At 35.0% G+C, this 22,386-nt stretch overlaps 2 protein-coding genes across 3 annotated transcripts; both read left to right on the top strand.

The window, feature by feature from the left end:
• Positions 1-180: 180 nt before the first annotated feature.
• Positions 181-16,424, top strand: LOC109042604 (Fanconi anemia group J protein homolog). 2 transcript variants are annotated; one of them, XM_019059463.2, is made up of 18 exons: positions 181-322; positions 1,518-1,613; positions 2,066-2,177; positions 2,541-2,687; positions 2,903-3,036; positions 3,660-3,793; positions 5,419-5,508; positions 5,963-6,092; positions 7,090-7,311; positions 8,108-8,281; positions 10,059-10,220; positions 10,869-11,066; positions 12,262-12,513; positions 13,078-13,262; positions 14,314-14,518; positions 15,009-15,136; positions 15,452-15,578; positions 16,020-16,424. In XM_019059463.2, the coding sequence occupies exons 1-18, from the start codon at positions 320-322 to the stop codon at positions 16,137-16,139; spliced, it is 2,619 nt and encodes an 872-aa protein (XP_018915008.2). In that variant the 5' UTR covers positions 181-319; the 3' UTR covers positions 16,140-16,424. The 2 variants fall into 2 exon arrangements, with proteins under 2 accessions (XP_018915008.2, XP_018915007.2); XM_019059462.2 differs by having other exon boundaries at positions 230-438.
• A 622-nt stretch (positions 16,425-17,046) lies between these two features.
• On the top strand, positions 17,047-21,476 carry LOC109042605 (uncharacterized). The gene has a single exon (XM_019059465.2). The coding sequence runs from the start codon at positions 17,976-17,978 to the stop codon at positions 20,313-20,315; it is 2,340 nt and encodes a 779-aa protein (XP_018915010.2). The 5' UTR covers positions 17,047-17,975; the 3' UTR covers positions 20,316-21,476.
• Positions 21,477-22,386: the final 910 nt, after the last annotated feature.

The raw sequence follows: 22,386 nt of genomic DNA, 5'->3' as shown, positions 1-22,386 counted from the left end.
ATTAAAATCCTTGGTAAAAATGAAGTAATTTTCTTGAGTTTAATTGCAAGTTTAGAAACTGCTAGAGTACTTACCAATGTTTTTTAAAAAAGAATCTGCTAATCAAGAAAATCAAACTTTTAGTTGGAGACTTGACAGCACTTCGTTTCTCAAAAACGTAAACAGTGCGGAAGCCGCTGATTTCGCGCGGGTTTCGTTTCTTTCTTATCTGCATGTCCATGTGAATTGTGAACGTCAAAGCAATTTTAATCACAACAAGGATGATTAATTCTGTTAACTCTCCTTTTTAAGAGGAATCAGTAACTCTATCACCGTCAATATGGTACGTCAATAATTCAGTTTTTCAGTAGTTACATCAATTTAGTAATAATGTCTTTACTGGATAATATCAAATCCTTTCTTGGATTTTCAACTCCCAAATTTGATGGAAGCTGTAGCGTAAGTTTTCAGTCAGTTTAGTCAGGGCTACTATCTTAACTTGTTGTCCTTCACTCCTAGTCTTCACTCCTTTTAAAAATTACTTATCTTTGGATTGTCATCATTGGACGATGTACAATTCCTTTTTATCTCTATTCATGCAGATGTAGATTAAGTTAAACCGAAGTGACTATCAGGAAGTGGGGAGGTTTTCTTCAGAAGGTTATCTTTTCTTTCATAGTTGTGTTCTCCAAATATGAGGGATGTTGATGTATGAGCAGATATTATTACTGGCACTGATGCATCCACACTGATTTCTAAGTACCTCCAATAAACAAGGTATTGAGATCAATTAACATGTGTAGCGGTGGCGTGGCGTGCTTTGCGATATATCGATTGATTTGTCATTTCAACCTATGGAAAGGATCGATAAACAGGGTTTTTGTAACGAACACCTTAATAACTGATTCTTTACCATAGCTGCAATGGGGAAATAGCGATAATCGATCATTCACGCCAAGCCCCTGATGTCTAATACAAATTCTCCAGCTGAAAAGCATGTGCGTTGCTCGCTGCTCAGTTTAAGACCATACTTATATCTCCATTGTGGTGTTTGAAAATTACCGCTCCTATTTTATTTTCTCAAAGAGAAACAAGTCAACTACATAGCTTGAAATTCCGACAGATTATTCTGTTAAGAGAAAAAAATCAAAGAAGTTTTTAAGAAATTAAGTCGATTCATTTTCCGAAGAAAAGACAAGAGTAGGTACCTACAATATTCCATAGTAAGTAATGCACAGACACATTAAATGTCAAAACTACTTGGTGCACAAATTGAATTTTAGCCTAAACCTGATGAAATCAAAAGGTTTGAAAAAATACTGTACCCGTGACAGTTATCAACATGCATGCTCGAATCTTTCGAAGCTCTTGAATTTTTCAGCAGTTTTACCTTTACTGCAACATGTGTATAATATCTAGTATTGTACTTTTGTAAATTTAGTGTATATTTAAAATGTCCCAATGATTGTAGCATCACCGTAGCATGTATGCCAAATTTATCTTGTAAGAGTCTAATTAATGTGAGTTTATTTCCTCAGAATCCAGATATGGAGAGTCACACCTACACCATTGGTGGGGTGGTAGTTCACTTTCCCCACAAAGCCTACGGAGCTCAAGTAGCAATCATGGATAAGGTCAGTATACATTTTTGTCTAAAGGCATGAAATTCTTGTCATACTAGCCAATGCATATTTAAAATACTTGACCGGCTTAAAATTATTCTTAAGAAGAAGATTGTTCCTTCATTTAATTATAATAGTGTTGCATTATGCTTTTACTTCTACATATCTATGATTAGTAGAAAATAAAGGGAGAAAACTTCTAATTTGAAGGTCGTCAAATTTTTTGGTACATCCTTGAATGTACCTATTTGAAAAATGTTGTGGAAGTCTTTTCAAGATCCCTGAAAATTTTTAATTTTACTATAGATGTCCTGGAAAAGTTTATGAAAAGTCATGATTCTGGCTTGGAAAAGCTGCAATGAACCCTGAACTTGTAAAACAACTGTCAAACTGAAAGTTAGTCTTATCCATCCTGTTGGTTAACCTTTCCTCTGTACGCCTAATTGAATTATTTCCTGACACAGGTTATTCGCGGTTGTAATTCAAGTCGGAATTGCTTAGTCGAAAGTCCTACAGGATCTGGAAAAACTTTAGCCTTGTTATGCTCAGCTTTAGCATGGCAGGGGGTTCAAAAAGGTGAGACCATTTGTTTATAAACTCAGGTGAAGATCGGAGGCTTTTTCATCGATTATTTAAACACCGTACTTTGTGCCTTATCAGTACTGATGGTGTCTTAGTCATTGGTTGTAACAGTTATGAAACTAGCCGCTTTGGAATGTCTTGATAATAAGGTACACAACACACCAGTTTTAAGAAAAACAGTTTAATCAATTTTCTTTGCCTTAAGTCAACCCTCAAATAATGCATTTTAAAGGATTTGGCACACTGTCATCCAATTGCCAAGTAGATAGATCAATACTTTTCCTTGAAAATCCTCTACTTAACCTTCCTTTTTGAGCATCATATTAATTTTGTGTTTTTCAATATTTTCCCTTGTAGAGAAAATCAGACGAGAAAATGAACAATTACAAGCCGACTACTTGGAGCGCTTAGAAATAGCAGAACGTAAGCTTGCCGAATCTGCTAATCAAGCTCCACAAAATAATGTATGTACAACGGCAGCTCAAAATAATGTAATATCAAATGGTAAGTTCATTGCTATTATTCTACGGAATTTTTGAAATCTGAGTGAAAGTTATGTAAATTGGATAATACTAACGATGTAGCTACGTATTTGAGAAGTAGTAATCTTATCAAGTCCGAATTTCACTTCAACAGCAATGTTCATTCTGCTCACTTATCATACTCCTAAAAAATACATTCAAGCATGTGCTCTATGCACTAATTTTATTTACTTTCAGGCAAATCAGAATGTTGTACAAATAACACAAAGGAAGTAGTTGAATTAAGTGATGATGACCTTGAGGAAGATGCCGACGTTTTTAAATCTCCGCAAAAGAAGAAAGTTAAAATTGCATCCCCAACTGAAATAATGGTGAGTAAATTTTTAGTCGGCTTACTTAGTGTACATAGTAAACAGTCATTGCAACCGACATGGCTAGGAACGGAATTTTTTCTCATCAACCTTCTTCAGTCTGACCCATTTGCATTTAATTAACTTTACAAACCTTCTCTCTTGTCACTCTGTTTTTAAGCAGGTTTTAATGCAGTCTAGGAGTAAAAAAAAAAAAAAAAAATTGTTGTTTTTGTGATGGAACAAAACAAGTTGGAAGCACCAACATCGGTGTCCCCGCCAATTAAGTTTATGCACTTTTAGACTCCGGCAAAAGATCTGCCATCTGGATTGTTGAATTTATTTTGAATGATAAATCAGAAGCAGCTAATCTACTATTGTCAAAAAAAAAAAAAAAAAAAACTGTTTGGCATCGACTTTCCCTATCCTATCAGGATGGCCTTTAAAATTGACCACTCCAAGTATTTTTCATGTAAATCCAAATAGTACCCATTGTAAAAAAGGTATCCATTAAACATCATGAATCTCTCTAAAGTACTTCTCTAGCTTTGTTGCTCATTAGACAACCCTCATTCGAGCGTTAGGTAAATTTTAGTCATTTTCCATTTTTTTTTTTTTTTTTTTTCAATTATATTTCCTTGTAGTGTGACAAGCAATGTTTGAATGATACAAGTGGGACGAATCAAGAAAGCAAAGAAGATTCTGCTGCAGCTGCGTTCAATGCTGTTCAAAATCAATGTGCAGATGAGGTTTCAGTTCCTAAACCCAAGTTTACCAGGTTGTACTCACAGCTTAAGTATACTTTTACACTTAATTCATATTCATTTGTAAGAAGGGGGAAAATAAGAGGAATTAAGGAGGGTGCCAGAAGAAGGGCTCATAAAATATGGGCGAGTTCTTTTCTCCAATCAGTCTTATTTCGGAAAAGAGGTATTAGCACGCTCATCCTAGCCGCTGCTTGTCCAGACTGCAAATGCACAGAGAAAGGAACTTACCTGTCTTCCATGGGCCCTTCTCTTGGAGCCCTCCTCAGTTGCTAGCTTATTGTAGCTGCCTTAAATTCTAGACTCCAAAGAGGAATTGGGCCGGGTATCGGTAGTATTCGCAATATCCAGCTCAGTTTTTATGATTTTTGCGGGTATCCATATCCGGATGGATAATCGCACTATCCGATTTATAAACCCGCCGGATAGTGCTTTTTCGCCTGTGGAAAGCTCAATAAATTTTTGGTGAAATTTAGGCTAATTTTTGCGCTTTTCGGCGCACCTTGACTAGTCATGATAATTTTTCCAATTTTTGAAGCTTATTATTATTAGAATTAAGTACTTTTTCCGCAAATTAACCTGATTACAGTGTGATCCTTAAGTCCGCATATCCCACTTTCAAAGATGAAGATGTAGGTGGAAGGGGGAAAAAACATTGCCACTAACATGTGCATAAGTTCCCTGTTGGTAATAATAATAAAAACAATAATTTATTTATTGTAAATTTTTCACAGAACAAATATTACAAAGTCAAGGTAGAGAAGGTACAAAACAAATAATACAAAGTCCAGGTAGAGAGGTAGCAGGATCTGGTAATAGGTTTTCTTACAAAAGGGCAATATCCGTATTGGGTGACATGAAAAATCATTTCCGCCTGACTCTACTCAAAAGACAGGGAGACAAACTTTTTGATGCTTTCAATTTTTCATTTAACTTTAAAATAAAGGTCAATTATATGTTCTTAAATATCCTATTTATTGGAAAGGTATTAAATATCTTATTTATTAGAAAGGTACTATCAAACGTTGTTAAGAAAAATTCCCCCAGAAAGTTGCTGAAGTGTGCAAAAACATATTAGTTAAGCAATTTCTGCATAATTTGACGATTTTCCCACAGCCATTTTTTTTAAAAAATTTTAAACTGAAACTTTGCATGTACAAAACGTATATAAGGCAGTGGCATGCGTGATTTGCGATGTATCGATTGATCTGCCATTTAAACTTATGGAAAAGGATTGATAAACAGGGTGTTCGCAGCAAACACCTTTATGATCGATTCTTTACCATAGCTTCAGATGGGGGAGTATCGATATATCGCAAAGCACGCCACGCCACTGATATAAGGCATAAAAGGCCATGAGGCATTGAGGTATTAATTTCGCAAAAATTACTAAAAATCTTCTCTTTTGCACGATTTTAAATTTTTCTGCCAAAGAATGTGAGTAAAAAATTTAAAGATAAAGAAGAAGATAAATGTTTACTTTGAAAGATAGAAGCTCAGTGAATAAGTTTGCTTGAAGATTTCTGTGTAGTGAAAAATTTAAATAGTGTAATGAACCCAGAGAATACAGAGCAGTGCAGACGCAGTGCTCTGTAGAACACAGAGCATGTTTAAATAATAATTACTCTTTAATTTACAGACCTCCAAAAATTTATTTTGGTACCCGGACCCACAAGCAAATAGAGCAAATTATAAAAGAACTGAAGAAAACAGCGTACAAAGACACCAGGTATTTTTTTTAGTCATTTCCCGTCATAAAAATCAATTGAGTAAGCGGGCAAAAAAAGTGGAATTAAAGACCTTCTCTGAAACAACTTGATTTTTGGTTTTTTTTCTGTGATTTCAGTCTCTTAACTCCTTTTCCTTGAATTTTTCTTGTCATAGTGTTGGTAGATGAAATCTATCTACACTTAAACTTTACTTAAACTGTTACTGACCTCATCTAAAAAACTCAAAAAGAAAAGGAGTTGTAATATATTTTGAATTTATATAACACACAAGCTACTATGCAAATTTATTCTCAACACCCTCGGTTTAGAATCTAGTGCATAATACATTTTTTTTCTCCTTTTTTTTCTTTTTTTTTTTTTAAGAAAGTCTCATTATACCTAATTGAAATTTAAATAAAAAAATCTTTCATGAAAAATCTTAAAATGGTTTTATTTTTACTATTTCTTTTCTAGAATGACTATTCTATCAAGTAGAGAACACACTTGTATCAATAATATGGACACAGAGTTCCAGATGAGGAAGAAGCAAAGACAGTGGAGGAATAAAACAGAACTTTGTAAAGATTTGCTGGATCCAAGACAGGTAAAAGTCAAAATGTTTCTCCAACACAAGTTCTTCTTCCGTACCTCAGTAGACGACAATTTTGTTTGCGTAAAAAATTAAGATATAATCTGACCTGTTCATGACAAACTCAATTTTTCAAACTGATTTAAAATCTTTTTACTAGTTTAAATGAACTCTTGTTTAAAAAAAATCTGTTTTATTAGTGTCTTTGAATTGAGTTTTTTCTTTTCATAAAGGATTAGTCAGTTTAACCCATTCTCCTCATTTGACGAGTATACTTGCCAGCAAGGGCCTCAGACATATCTCAATTGACAAGTTAATTCGCGGCATCTATCGGCGTTGCTATGCGATTTTTTTGGCAGTGTTTTTTAACTTTTCCGATAGATGGCATCTCAAGCGTTGGAACGCCGAAAATGGCGTGTATTAAACTTGTCAGCTGAGAATTGTCCTAGGCGCCCACTGACGAGTAAACCTGTCATGTGAGGCGGATGGGTTAAAGCGGCAATTTTTTTGGAGAGCAATAGGATTGTAAGTAATTCCCAAAAATATCTTGTTTAAGTTTATGGGGAGCTGCTGCTTTATTTTTGAGAATCTTGGTTGAGATGAGTCTAGTGTGGGCAAAGAAATCAGGACCATGAAAAGAGTTGTAAATATCGGTTAAACAATACAATGCCATAAAGTAAACTTACTCTCGGCTCGCTAAATTATTGTGAATTACACCTCCCCTCTAGATTTAAAAGTAACCACATAGTAAGAATTGGAGAGTCATGATTAGACTGTATTCAGAAAAAGGATGTGATCTAGATTCCTGTTTTGGTTTCAAGTTTACAAGATCACCTTGCCTCATGCTAAAATCAAGATGCCGTTCTCCTCCTCAGTAATATCAACTTGTGACAGTTGCCGAGGGCATCTGAAACTGCCACTTATAAATGCAATAGTTTTTGATAATTTTTAATATACTTTCAGTCCAGGTATTTTTTTAAAAACCGTTCGATTTTTTTTTTTTTGCTTTCAGGGTATGGGATGCATGTACAAAGTAAATGTCGAAAGGATTAACGCTCATCGTAAACTTGAAAACGACTATAGTTTCCCAAATGTTTGGGATATTGAAGACTTCGTTAATCTGGGCAAAGCAAAAAAAGCATGTCCTTATTTTGCAGCTCGAGACATAGCAGTCACAGCAGATATAATTTTCTGTCCGTACAATTACCTGATCCATCCATTAATCCGGAAAAGTGTAAGTCTTTATGGAATGTTTCATCAATGGAAATTAATCTAGGAACCATCAGGTTTGAGCTCACCAAGTACCGTATTTACCCGCTTATCGTAGGCATCTTTTTTTCAAAATTTTAGCTCTCAAATTGAGGGTGTGTATGATATGCGGATATTGCCCCAAGGCAATACCGGAATTTTTTTCTTAAAGGACTCCAAAATATGGGGGGCGTACAATACACGGGTAAGTTCGGTACAAGAAGTACTTATGAAACTCATGATAGTGAAACAAAATATTAATCATCATAAGTGTGCGTAAACTCAAATAGGTTAGGTTTCTTAATCTTGGAGCAGACAATTGAGGCACTGGATGCAAAAAGGGCACCTCTCGGTTGCAGCGTTTCAGAGTCTCCTCTAATATTTTATTCGTTGTGAGGAAAGTGAATGCATCCATTTCACTAAGAATTTTACTGAATATTCCTCATGATTTTACAATATTCTATGAAGAGAATTCTGGAAAAATCACCCATTAAATTCTTCTCCAAGGGATTAATTAGCAACAGAGATTCTGAAACAGTGCCCTTTTTGCATCCTGTGCCTCAATTGCCTTAAGGAGGAAGCTTGGCGTAGAGCGCAGCGCTTTACCCTCAATCTAGGAATTATGTTAGATATCTCAAGTCTGCTGATTTATAATGAATATTATCAGTTAGTCGGATTGTTATATTTTATTTGTATGTGGGATATGCACAACTTGCGTTTTCAAAACATTTTTTTAGATAACCATTTGACTTAGTTTTACCTAGTTTCTTTTGACTTTTCAGATGGAAATCAATTTAAAAGGAGAAATAATGATTTTGGATGAAGCTCACAACATAGAAGATGTTTGTAGAGACAGTGCCAGTCTCACTGTTCATTTAAACGATCTGACTAGCTTCATGCAAGAATGTGAGAAAGCAGCTGAATCTGGCAACTTTCCAGAAGAGCATGCTCAAATGGTAGACCAGAAAACTTTTCTTCAATTTAGACAACTTTTGCATTTGATTCTGATGTCCATTTCTATTAAGGTTGACTTTTTTGGTTCAGATACCTCTCAGAGAGAGATGGACTGTCTCGGAAGTTGATTAGATAATGGTTTTGAAGCATTTTTTAAGGGGAGAGAAATCCCCATGTAATGTGATGCGTACAAATCATGGGAAAATTTCTCCTATTACGATCTTTTTTTTTTTTTTTTTTTTTTTTTTTTGCCTTTCTCTTCTACAATTAATGTAGCAATTTAGAAGAGAAAAAATCTTCATAGTTATCAGTCCCAGTTTTTGCAAATCTTTTCTCCTTTTTTATTAATTGGGCGGATTCAAGCAGAATCAACCTAACCACATCTAAAGTTGCCTAATTTCATCTCATGTTTTATTTCTTCAACCCAAGATTAAGGTACGTTCTGACCAGAAATATTGTGAGGATGTGTATTCAATACAACTCATAGAAAATTCACAGAAAATTTCAAGATGTTATGTCATCTAGATCAATGTTAAAAGAATAAAACATGAATAATAATTGAGCACTGTGAAATGCAGTTAGATCGATTCTGATTAAATGTGTTCAGTTTAGGGCTGTGCCAATAGTGAATTTTCCGAACAAAGCGAATTGCGAATAATTTCGGCAACTATTCGTAGCTGTGAATAATTTAAGTCATTATTCACAGCTACGAATAGTAAAACGAATAATTTGAAATGACTTTTTTAAGTGCGAAAATTCGCGAATATTACAAAAGTCAACAAAAAAAATGTGATTTATTGTTTTAAGAATTTTCCATTTGCTCATACACCTGCACAGAAAACAATGAAATGCCATGATAGTAGCCGAGGCTATTAAGAATGTGTTTGAAGATCCCTGGATGCTGGCTTGACTGTCCCTGCAGTTACGTATGCATTCCGAGAATTTGAAGTTAACTGTGCGGGCAGTCAAGCGATCACCAGACACATTTTAGTATTTTATTTGTTTTGGTGTAAATGAAAATGTGTTTATGAACTTTTTTCTCTATTTCAGACATTTCTGTGTCTTTCAATCCTTAATTTGGGCGCTTTGCCTATTCCCCCAATCGCAATTGCGCTCGCTGTTCATAAACTCGGCAAAGTCGGTGAAGATCAAAGGAGATCCGCCGTTCGCGATGTCTCGGGTGGAAGCGGAAGCCTTGCGCAGTTCCTCGCAACGTTTCACGATTGCTACTCGGAAATTCGTTATTTTTGATGGCACTAATATTTGAAAATTCTTCCTCGTGACTGCGCGAATATTTGAAAATGTCAGTTCTAAAAGTCACTATTTGCGACAGCGCGATTATTCGCAATTTGCAAATAGTGCGCAAGGCAGACAAAGCAAATATTTGTAGCGCGAATAGTCGGAATTGCGAATATTCACACAGCCCTAGTTCAGTTGTCGACAGTCACATTGTAGGGACTTTTTTAAGTCCATAATCTTGAAATATGCAAAAATGACTAATCTTCAGTTTTTTTGCATGCTGCCATCTAATCTTAACTATATTCTGGGGTTAATTTCATGAAGTTTAACCGTCTAAAATTCTAATATTTTTATATTGCTTCTCAAAGGACTATTTCAGCTAGAGAAGAAACTGTGGTTTTACAGAAAAATCTTTAGAAATTTTTAAAGCATATCCTATAGATAATTTCGAAACAGCTTGGTGACTTATAAAGTAAAACATGAAAGGATTAAGATAAGGATGCTTGTGACTTGATGCTTTTATTGATTCAACTGTTTCAGAGATCTTTTGTTAAACTGCTTGTGGACTGGATCAAAGATAACACGGAGAAAGTGCAACACTTGGATGACTTCAATAGTGGTCATGCAGTGTGGAATGGAACACAAATTCTAGCCAGCTTCGAAAATGCTGGAATAACCCTAGAAGAATTTGATCTTTTTAGAGTAAGTTCTTCATTCGTTTAAATTTGCATTTTTTATTTTATTCTGCCATACTTAACCCTTCAGTAGAGAGCAAAAAGTGTTCTCACGGTCACTGATTCAAATGAGATTGGCCCTCATCTAATGGCCGTTAATTTTTTACATTTTATCAATATTGTCTTACTAGAAGAAAATATCTTATGAACAGACGGATTTTTCCTGAATTAGTCAAACTGTATTTCTTGTCGCCTAATTTTCTCTCCTGTCCTATTTTTTTTATCCGAAAACTGAACCATTTGACGCCTTTCAACCAGGGGTCTAGAAAGTTCCATGTCTTCCCCTAAATTGAATTGGTCTTCACCCACATTCGATCAGCCTTTCCCCATTTTTAACCAAATTTCATGATCGTTTCCCCATGAAGACAAAAGACTTTCACCCAATAAGTTGAACTTTTTCATTACTAAAACAGTCCCTTAGAGCTCCCCCTTTTTGTCCTGTTTTCATGGGGGTCCTCTTGTTTTCCTGTTTTCCTGAGGCTTCTCTTATTTCACGCGAAAGGCCCTTGACTGGCCCAATTCACCCATCAATCAATCAATCAATCTTAAGTATTATTGAATGTCCTTTGAATGATCATTTTCACTTTTAATTTCCTTTGTCCTTTCTTCATTTCAGGCCAGTGCAAACGAAATTAACAAACCTATCGATCCTAAAGAGGTTAATCCTAGCCACATCTCTGTGTCATCAACCAGCAAAAGTATTTCTGACGGACTGTCAGAAACACTGCCTTATATTTTTAATGAAGTAACCAGAAACTCTTTCCGTGTACTTTTAGATAAGAAGATGGATTCAAACTTTTCAAATGAATTTGAGGTACAATGAAACTTTTTTTCTTTACTTAGTTGTAGCAGCCCACTTACTTAGTCTGTTTCCCGGACGAAGGAACTTAACACCATTCCAAGGTTGCCAAGTTGACTAGGGCTGTGCAAACAGTGAATTTTCCAAATGAAGCGAAAATAGCGAATAATTAAAGTCAATTATTCACAACTACGAATAGTAAAACGAATAATTTAAAATGACTTTTTTAAGTGTGAAAATTCGCAAATATCACAAAAATCGATAAATAAGTGTGATTAATTTTTTTAAAAATTTTCCATTTGCTCATACATCTGCACAGAAAACAATGAAATGCTATGATAGTAGCTTAGGCTGTTATGAATGTGTGTGAAGATCCCTGGATGCTGGCTTGACTGTTCCTGCAGTTATGTATGCATCCTCAGGATTTGAAGGTAATTCCGTGGGCAGTCAAGCTATTATCTGAGGATCAACAGACACATTTTTAGTATTTTTTTTTTTTTTTTTTTTTATTTTTTTTTTTTTGGTGTTAATGAAAATGTGTTTATAAACTATTTCCTCTTTCTGTCTTGGTTATTTAACTTAATGTGGTGCTCTTGGAGCAACCAAGATACGCAGGCCAATGGCAATAATGCGCGCTGTTTGTGAACTCGGCAAAGTCGGTATAAATCAAAGGGGATCAGCCATTTTCGATGTCTTGGGTGGAAGCCTTGCGCAGATCCTTGCAACGTTTGACGATTGCCACTCGGAAATTCATTATTTTTGACGGCGCAAATATTTTAAAATGTTGGTTTACAAATTCACTATTCGCGATGGCGGGTATATTCGCAATTTGCAAATAGTGCAGGAGTCAGACGAAGCGAATATTTGCACAGACCTCAAATTGACGCAAACATTTAGATTTTTCATGAGATTATCACTCCCCAATTTCTGTTCAAAATTTTGCTGATTTTCGCCTGTACTTAATCCAGAAAAAAATGAGTGAAATTTCCGATTAAAAATGCCTGAAGGCTTTCTGGTAAGATAACAATTTATTGCAATTATGCAGTGTTGAAGTGAAGATACATTCTTTTGACTAAGAAACAACAAATTGTGCGATTATGGGTAATTTGCACTTTAAAATTTCCAATTAGTTTCATATTTTGCAGAAGTCCAAATTCTTAATATTGCTGAGCATTTGCTAACCTTATGTTATCTTTCTTTCCCTCGTCAGGAGCCAGAGGCCGATTCTTCAGGGTGGGTTGGTAGGGCAGAACGTAGGGGCAGAAACTTCACGACAAGCTGGAAGTATAGCTTGAACATATACTGTTTGCATCCAGCAGTAGCGTTTAAAGAAATAAATGAAAGTCTGCGCTCAGTGATTTTAACATCTGGTACACTGTCGCCCATTGAATCTTTCCAGTCAGAACTTGGTGCTGAATTTCCAATTAGATTAGAGGCGGCTCATGTCATTGACAAATCTCAGGTATAGTTATTTGATTCTCCACTAGTATCTGTTGTTTCATGTTTTATAGTTTTTTCCCATCTCGTCAAAATCCTTACTTTGTATTTTTTTTTTCTAAATACTGTCATTGCTGTGAGCTTTTATTCAATATAATAGTAATTTCAATGGTGACAAGGAAAAAACTACTTTTTGCAAAAATCTAAGGAAATATTGTAGATCAAATGCCGTTACACCAATATTTTGAATCAAACCTTGGCTCTTTGATTACACATTGAACATGGTTTTCAGCTGGTCTGTTTTCTCTCTAAAAAGAAATTACATAGAAATCAGAAAACTTCAAACATTTTGAAACCTGAGATGCTTGCTGCACGGTACGTCTATTACAGTTTGAATTAAATTCCTTGCTCTATAATAAAACTCTGCTCGTGTAGTATGAAATGTGCAGGATTTTTTTTTTTTTTTTTTTTTTTTTTTTTTGCATTTTTTTGTTGATTTCAAAAATGAATCTCTTTATTTGACAATATCAATATTTACTTGTCCATTTGCTAGATAAGCCCTAAATTTCAATATTTTATCTGATTTAAGGTTTGGATTGGAGCTCTAAGCTGTGGTCCCCGGAGAATTCAATTGGAAAGTACGTACCAGAAAACTGCAACATATGAATTTCAAGATGAATTAGGAAGAGTCATTCTAGAAGTATGTAAGAAAGTACCCTTTGGCGTCCTGTGCTTCTTGTCTTCCTACACACTTCTCGAGAAGCTAGTTAACAGGTAATTTAAGTAAATCCTTACTTGGTATTAGTGAACATGTATGTCCCTGAAAGAACTAAAATGTGCAATGATAAGGATGCAAAGGATAAGTGTATGAGCTCACTTGAAAATTACTGGAGTCCATGCCAAATAAGTTTATGCACTTTTAAACCACGACAGAAGATCCCCACATCTTGATCCTAGCATTTACTCTCCATAATAAACTGACGTCAGGCGATCTTCTGTCGCAGTCTAAAAAGTTTGTAAATTTATTTGGTGTTAACTCTAGTTCATATGTAAATGGGCCAGTTGCGCTGGTCACAGAATTGTGTTTTGATGCTTGATTCTTGTAGATTAGCCGAAAATAATGAGATCTGTCCAAACCGCAACTTTCTACGTTCAATATTAACGGAGATATGGCTCTTTGAAAGGACAGGTTTTTGACGTCATCCACCGCAGCAGTGACACCCTTTGTTTCTTCCTCTTTTGTTCGTTCAGTGAAGCAGAGGGCGCAACGCGAAACTTCAACAGCATTGAACATGAACAGACTGAGGTGAACTGACTGACCGCCTAATCTCTTCGCAGCGAGTGCGTTATCTCCTGATAAGATGATCTTTAAAGTGTGAATCCGTCTGCTTCTTGAGTTTGTTTACGTTTAACATCGTTGAAGTTTCGCGTTGCGCCCTCTGCATCACTGATCGAACAAAAGAGAAAGAAACCAAGAGTGTCACTGCCGCGGTGGATGATGTCAAAAACCCGACTTTTTAAAGAGCGATATTTCTCAGTTAATATTGAACGTAGAAAGTTGCGGTTTGGACTGATCTTATTATTTTCAGCTAATCTCCAAGAATCAAGCATCAAAACATGATTCTGTGACCAGCATAACTGGCCCATTCACTAGTATATTGTCTGCTTTTTGCTAATAATAATAAATCCTTCATCCCTTGAATTTAAATCAACTTTCATCCTTTCAGCTCTTCCTCTGTCTTCGCATCCCTCTCTGAAAAATAATGTATGATTATTTCCTTTACACCTCTAATTTCATACAGTTGTCATTGTGTGAATGCTTCAGATGGGAGTCAACTGGATTGCTGGATGAAATTTCCGAGCACAAATATATCTTGATTGAACCCAGAAGGATGGATCATCTTCAGACTGTAATGGAAAAATTTTATGAGTATGTCCAAGAGAAAGGCGCCCTCTTTTTTGCTGTCTTCAGAGGGAAAGTAAGCGAAGGCATCAACTTTTCAGACAATTATGCCCGGTGTGTCATTTCGGTGAGTATATTTTTAGTAGTTGCGAAGATAAGAATAAGTGGGTTGAGGCATCACTAGTGTTTGCTCGAATCTTTACTATAGATAGTAACTATTTGACATCAAGAATACTGATAATCTGAGATGGAAGAAGTTTAAGAAATAGTAGCCCGTAGGAAACTTCTATTCTTAGAATTTTGAAAATGTGGCCAAATAGAAGTAATGAAATAAAATTTACACCATGACTAAAAACCTTTTCTAAGTGTGAGTTATGTGCTGAGTAACATAATTATTTTGCCGCACAAAATTTCATGCCATATTTCATAGTGCTCGCTACAATCAAGGCAATTTTTTCTGATTTCTTCCAAAAACAAATGAGAGAAACTGATCCTGAAAAAAAACTCTCTAAAAAAGACCAAGTTCATAATGTTTCTGAAACAGTTGAGCCTAATTTTTAATGAAATACTGCATAATCTCTTCAAATCTAATTTCACTATTTTTTCCCTTGTTACAGGTTGGTATCCCTTATCCCAATGCCAAAGATAATTTGGTGAAATTAAAAAAAGACTTCAATAATGAATTCAGGTTAAAAAATAATGATATTTTGTCTGGGGACAAATGGTATCAAATTCAAGCTTACAGGTAATTAGATCATTCTGCTTTAACTAGTATCTTATCTTTATAAATTATATGTAATCAATAAGTTCTTCAACTGAAGCGAAGGGTTTTTTCAAACTGCAAAGTCTAATTGGACTTAAATGCGTGCTAATCTATCATCAAAACATGTAAAACTCTCTGGTTGATCTGCTAACTGAATGTTTTTGTAAAATCTCTTTGAATAGTTTCTCATTTTTTGCTCCATGGGAAAAAAGATAAAACTTCAACCGTCATTTTATCTATGAATATCTCAGGATACTAATGTAATAATGTAATTTTCATATTTCTTTTCTTTCCCAGGGCGCTGAATCAAGCTTTGGGTCGGTGTATCAGGCATAAAAACGATTGGGGTGCTATCTTGTTAATTGATCACCGATTTTCAAGGAAGCAGAATGTAGAAGGTCTATCAAAATGGATCAAAAATATGGTAAGGAAGTGCAAGTATCTCATTCTATAACTTTTTAGCAGAAAATGCATCACAATTTAGGCATAGAGCTAGAAAAAGTCAAAGATGCGTTCTGAAGAAGGAGTAATTCCTTTGAGATTGTCCAGTCTGCCAAGCAAAAAGTTCATCTGCTCTCCAGCATAACTAACCCTCGTAACTTTTGAACCCTAGTCAAAGGAAATGAAGGATTTCATATTGTATAAAATCAGTATTTGGATGTAGGTATTTATGCCAAAAAGATGTACGTGAAAATGAGTAAAATCAAAAGGAAAAATGTAGCATGCAAACTCTATGCACATACTTTCTTATGATTTAATTCATTCTCACATAGTTCTTTTGGGAACAAATCAAGTCTTTTTCGTGTATTTGTCAATCATGTCAATTTTGCTTCATTTTAATCCTTCATTTTTGTTCGTTCAACAGATTGGTTACTACCCTGAATGGAATGGGATGATTCAAAGTATTACAAATTTTACAGATGCTCAGATCAAAAGGACATCTGTCAATTCGGAAACTAGTACAGAAATCGTCTGTGTTGAGTAAGGTTGTTACTATTCTTTTTCCCTCACTCGTTCAGTATTCCCTATAGGGTTTGCGTCAATTTCTGTCAATGGCTGTGCCAATATTCGAAGAACAAATTTCTCAATCCATTCCAAGTTGATTCAATGATTTTCTCCTTAATTTTTAATCATTAAAATTCTTACTCTAGAATTCCAAACTGGAGTATACTGAGTGTACAACTAGGATCTACTGTAGATGTATCTTGAATTTCTCTATTTTCAGTAACCATATTTGCCCAATTTCAAGGAGTACATAATGTCGATCACATTTCAACTGATTTTATCAACTTTTTTATTTCATACAGATTTGTTTTCAAAGGGAAAATATTTTGAAAAACCTCAGAAAATTTGCTATCCATTCATGAGCTCTTTTTCTTCTTGCTGTGGGAATGCAAACTCTTTACTTGTTTTGTATTACCTTTAGCAATACTGTTAGTCTATATTGGAAATGGAAAATTCCATTAGAATTCATGAAATCTCTGCTACATTTTGTTAAAAACGATAAGAGATAAAAATTTCTCAAATTAGAAGGCTGCAGAAATTTGGGGTTGGCAGGGCGGGGGGATGTTTTGCCGCTGTGAACTGTATTCTAGCCCAAAAAATCCTCAGACTTAGTCTTGAATGATACTTTATTGTGAGTTGCTCTTGCATTTCATAATATTGTAATTTGTGATGCGAGGAGTATTTTTTATTCCTCATCATTCTTCGTAAATTATTTTACAGTTCCAGTTAAATTAGTGGCATTTTGAATTTCAACATCATTCTCGTAGTTATCTAAAAATACATAATTCTAATTCTATGATTTTTTATACCTGCTGTTATCAGAATTCTGAGAATCAACAAAATGTATGTACTAGTGTGTTCTTGAAATTTCCATGAAGAAGGTGTGAATTAATGGACTTGTTTTCTTTGTGAGCTGTTAGAGTCAGTAGTATTCAACTCAAATGCTGTATAAGGTTAAGATGTTCAGAGATGTTTATTTTTTTCAATAGGATCTTCATTATTTTTTTTTATATTTAATGATTTCATTTTTTTATGAACATGTCAAGAAGTGAAAATTCCAAATATTTTCCATTATTTATGCAAACATTTTGATTCTCTCCTCTTCCTCCTTTTTTTCTTGTCTTTGAGTAAGTACATTACCATCATTCTTGAAAATTCACAAAAATAGTATTTGAATGCCCTCAATTTTATTCTTTTCCTAGTCCTGTTTGAACCATATCTGAGTAATTTTTGGTCACGCACTAAATGCTTATTTTGTTTGTTAATATGTGTGTTTAGGTATCTATAATTATTATCCCCTTGTTATTTTTTCCAAGGAGAGAGGGTGGACGAGACAACAAAATTCTAATTTTAAAAAAAACACCGATTATCTTGGTTCAGAAAGTTATCTGAAGAAATTTTCATTTTTTAAAATTAGGCGCACTTTTTGTAATGTCCGATATCTCCGAAAGAGTGCGCTGCGTGCAAGCTTATGATTTTGAGGTTATGTTGTTGTTTTTGTCCTCGGTCCGAATCCGAACGTGTCAGTGAAAATTTCGCCAATTTCATTTCCCATATTATCAGTACATTATTCGAGCCGTACTCTTGAGTGATTAAAATTATCTCTTATTCTCTGGTGCTCATAAAAGCCACCAATGGACTACTTGTAATAGACATCTATCTCTAAATGTGGAGATGTCTCCTAACCGATCAGTTGATTTGAAAGTGTAACATTTTCTTCTCGTACTTTATATGTTGTAGTCTCTCCTTTGTGTGCAGTAAAAGTCTTGCCCTTGCAGTGTAATTCCTAACAAAATTTCAACATTGTGTACCAAAAATGAAGTGCCACTATGAAGTATTGGGAATAGCTCAGAATGCCAATGACGATGAAATTAAAAAAGCATACAGGAAACTAGCTTTAAAGTGGCATCCTGATAAAAATCTAGAAAATCCTGAGGAAGCTAAAGAACAATTTCTGCTGGTGCAACAAGCGTTTGAATTGTTAAGTGACCCCCATGAGAGAGCATGGTATGACAAAAGACGCGACGAAATCTTGCGGGGACATTCCAAAGATGGCTATGTTGATAATTCTCTGGACCTGTTTCAGTTCTTCAATCCCTGTGCATTTAAAGGTTATGGAGATGATGAGAAAGGATTCTATACAGTATTCAGGAATGTATTCGCTACGATTGCCAAGGAAGAAGTGGAATTTAGTCGAGATTTCAGAGCTCCCGACTTTGGTAAATCGGACAGTTCATATGATGAAGTTGTTCATCCATTCTATTGTTTCTGGCAGAGTTTTGTAACCAAAAAATCATTCAGTTGGCTTGACCCTTACGATTCCAAAGACGCTCCAAACAGAGCTGTGTTGAGGATGATTGATAAAGAAAACAAGAAAGTCAGAGATAAAGCCCGCAAACAACGAACTGAAGAAGTGCGAGCTCTTGTAGCGTTTGTCAGAAAACGAGATAAACGTGTCCAAGCGCAGTTAGAAATTACGAAGATGAAAGCTGAAGAAAATAAGAAAAAAATGGAAGAGCACCGTCTGAAAAAAATCAAAGAGCAAAACAAAGCTTTGTTGAATTATAAAGAATCTGAATGGAGCAAACTCTCCGAGCATGAACTTAAAAATATTGAAGCCACGGTGAATTCAGAATTCGGTGCTGATAGTGCTACCTGTTCTTCGGATAGTGAAGACGAAACAAATATCCGGAACCTCTACTGTTCAGCATGCAATAAGTATTTCAAGTCAATAAAGCAATTTATGAACCATGAGCAGTCTAAGAAGCACAAAGAGAAAGTAGACAGGTATAAAATTTGTATTAAAACTACACCGGTTGAAGATGATCATGACTCTGACATTAATGAAAGGAAGAAAGTGACAAAGAAGAGTAAACTTAAGCTTGTAGACGGAATTTCGTCAGAGTCTGATTCAGAGTATGACCAATTCGAAAAAAGAAAAAAAGCGACAAGAAGGAGCAAACTTGAGCATTTGGACAGTGCATCTGACTCGGAATCTCTGAGTGATGCAACTGATGAGGATGGGGATCCAATTGGAATGCCCCCGGTGATAAAAAGTAGCCGTTCAACAATAGAAATGAAATCTGCAGGAACCATGACTGAGAAACTTCTCAAAAGTTCCTCTGCCCAAACAGAAAAGAAATCGCAGCAGTCTCAAAAAACAATTAGTCCCAGAAAGAAGCAAGCACCGATTTCTCCTCACAACCACAGTTATGAAGAACTTCAGCCTCAAAGTAGTTTTCAGTCAGAAGATCCACCTTCCTCGTATGCAAGTGCTATTACAGATTCCTTCACTAGCAACGCTTTCATAAGTTCTGGTACCTCAGAAAGTATAGAAATTTCATCTATTGAATTGGATGGATCGAAATCTGCTCCTTTGAATGGTTTCAGTATCAACAAATCCACATGTGATGACTACTGCGAGTCGAAACCCAATAGCCATAGCACTGATGAATATTCCCTCATAACAGAAACTAGTCTCTCTGCCTCAACCATCAATGGAACTGTTCGTGAACAAGAGTCGCACGACAGACACCGTGAAGAATTCGCCTGCAAGGTCTCTGATGATGCTGGGGCAGAAACAAAATCTCATGGAGAAAAAATTTCTTCGATGACAAAGAAAAAGCAGAAGAAATCTAAAACAATGGACTCCGAAACTGAAAAAATAGATAAGCCTCTAAGTGAGCTATTAGCAGAATTAAACATGTCTGGTTTGAGTAAGAAACAGCGCAGAAAGTTGGAGCAACAAAATTGTTTATTGGAACTTTTGGATGATAGTGACGATGCTGTCTGTCCACTCGTTAAAAAGAATTCCAAAAAGAAAAGTGCGTCGAAGAAGAATAGAAAATTTGCCTGTGATGATGATGAAAATGAAAAGACGATGTCTGAAAATACCTCTAGCAAAAGTTTTAAAACGGCCTCTTCTGGACCTGATACATTAACCCACACTGACACTGCCGTACCCGATGATCTTTCAACAAAAATTACTCCAGGGAGTGACAGTAGCCTCCACCAATGTCTAGGATGCAATACGAGCTTCAAATCTAAGAATAAACTTTTTGACCATTTGCGGCAAACCAAACATGCTCAGCCTCTTTCGCAAGAAATTAGAAATGTTGGTAAAGCTAGTAAAGCTAAATCTAAGAAACAGCGCTGAATTGACTTAAACTCTTTTATGATTAAAACTCTTCACAGCTCTCAATGTCTTTCCTTAGAAGTTGTATGTTTGCCCAGTGAGTACTTATTTCGTTTTGTGATAAGCAGGAAGACTAAGCTGATAAATGAAATCTTCCAAACTAATCATTAGCCAATCTGAACACAGAAGCTACAAAAGCAATATTCAATGGGCTGATCCCTATGTAGCACAAATCGAAACCTTCAAAAGGTTGCCTCAGTAAGATTTACTGCATTAGCGAGATGAGAGGTCGTTGATAGTGATTATTTTCTCTCCCTTTCTCTCTCCCCTTTTTACATCAATTAAAATGGTTCTCCTAAGTTTTAATTATCATCTTTCAAAAGATACAAAACAGTATCACCTTTTTGTTAACAGCAATATCGATGGCCAAAGTGCAAAACCCTGTCTCTTCGTTTGCAACATTGCAGACTTCCCGTCGCAATTTTTTTTTGTTTTTTTTTTTTTTGGAAAACTAGTCACTGTAATTTCTTAAAACATGTTGGCTTGTTTCTCTTTGAAAAAATATATTAGTAGCGGAAATTTTGAAACTCCGCAATTGAGAGACGTGATTTTGCACTTTGGCCATCGATTTTAGGTGTCTATTATGTTAAACATAGAGATTGAACTCCGATTTTTATGAACAGTTTCGCAAAGAAAATAATACAGAAATGGTGTAACTTAAAAAAGAATGAACAAATAGTATGTCTAAAAGTTATGTCAAAAGAAGTCGTTCCTACGATTTACTTAACACATATTTTATCTACCTTTTTATTTATGTGAATACATCATCAAAGTTAAGATGATTGATTTAAAACTATTGCTCTTTAATCGTTTATAGAAGTGCCTTTTTCCGTTTAATATTTTGGCTCTTATATTTTCTCCGTAAAAAATGGTTTTCTTTTCTTTTCATCAGAAATCTATAATTGGAAATCTAATAATTTTTTTTTCTTTATGAAAAATTGTTATCTTAAAAAAAATTCTAATTAAAAAAATTGAATGCATGATGTGTCTGGTTAAACAAAACAGATTTTTGAAATTCATCAATAGACCGATCAGATTCTCTTCTTGTAATTTATAAGATATTACCAACTTAGCTTGTACCAAATTTTCTTAATGCAAAATAAATCAATTTAATTGGACAAATGTTTACATTTTTTAAAAAGAGAGGATACATTGTATGTTCATCACTAAGCAAAATTGCACCAACCTCTTTGAGAGATTTGAAGCATCGCAGCATGCTTCGCCCCAACAGATGTGCAGCTTTTCTATTGATGCACTCTGATTGATGTTGCCTTTCCTGATTTTCCTCAGAGATTTTAAGTCAATACCTTTAAATGCTATGCTTTGGCAGAACCGCGCCTTTTTTCATCTACCAGATAGTCTCACACATTCACAAGTATTCAAATGTTTAAGTCTCACACATTCCCAAGTATTCAAATTATCATGTTTTTTACGTATTTTAATCGCAGATGCAAGAGCTAGTTGCACTGATTTTCTTTATTTCCAATAAATGAAAATTTAAGTAAGCATCAGTTATTAGGTCAGAAGTCCAATAGCAACGTCTACAATAGACATAAGAAGTTAATGTAATAGTTAATGGTAGTCATTAGTTTTATTCCCATAGACACCCACTCTATCACTGCTATTCAGCCATAATAATGTGCAAATTGAAGCACTGTAATGTATACTTTCTTATCAAAATTTCTTGCAAAATATAATTCGTGCAACAAAGATTTTTTAAAGTTACACCAACAAGTAAGACTTTTATTTTTCGATACATAGATTCAAACTACCTCTGGAGTTCCCCTCGTATTAAATATGAAATTTAACTACCTACTACTTTCAAATCAAAAATAATTGACTTTGAATTTTTGACATTTTAAAATGGGGAACTGGTTTAGCTCAAAAACTACTCCTCGCCCATATTTTCCCGAAATTGGCTTAATCTTCTCCTGCTTACAAATGAAGGAGTTCGATTCGATCATAATTTGCCATATACCTCATCCAAAAATTAATAGTTCAAATAATATAGTGGCAGTATTGAAGCCTAAAA

This window comes from Bemisia tabaci, chromosome 4, assembly GCF_918797505.1.
Source record: "Bemisia tabaci chromosome 4, PGI_BMITA_v3".
NCBI classification, from domain to species: domain Eukaryota; kingdom Metazoa; phylum Arthropoda; class Insecta; order Hemiptera; family Aleyrodidae; genus Bemisia; species Bemisia tabaci.
The sequence above is the reverse complement of the archived record's forward strand: the minus strand, read 5'-3'. Positions and strand labels throughout refer to the sequence as shown.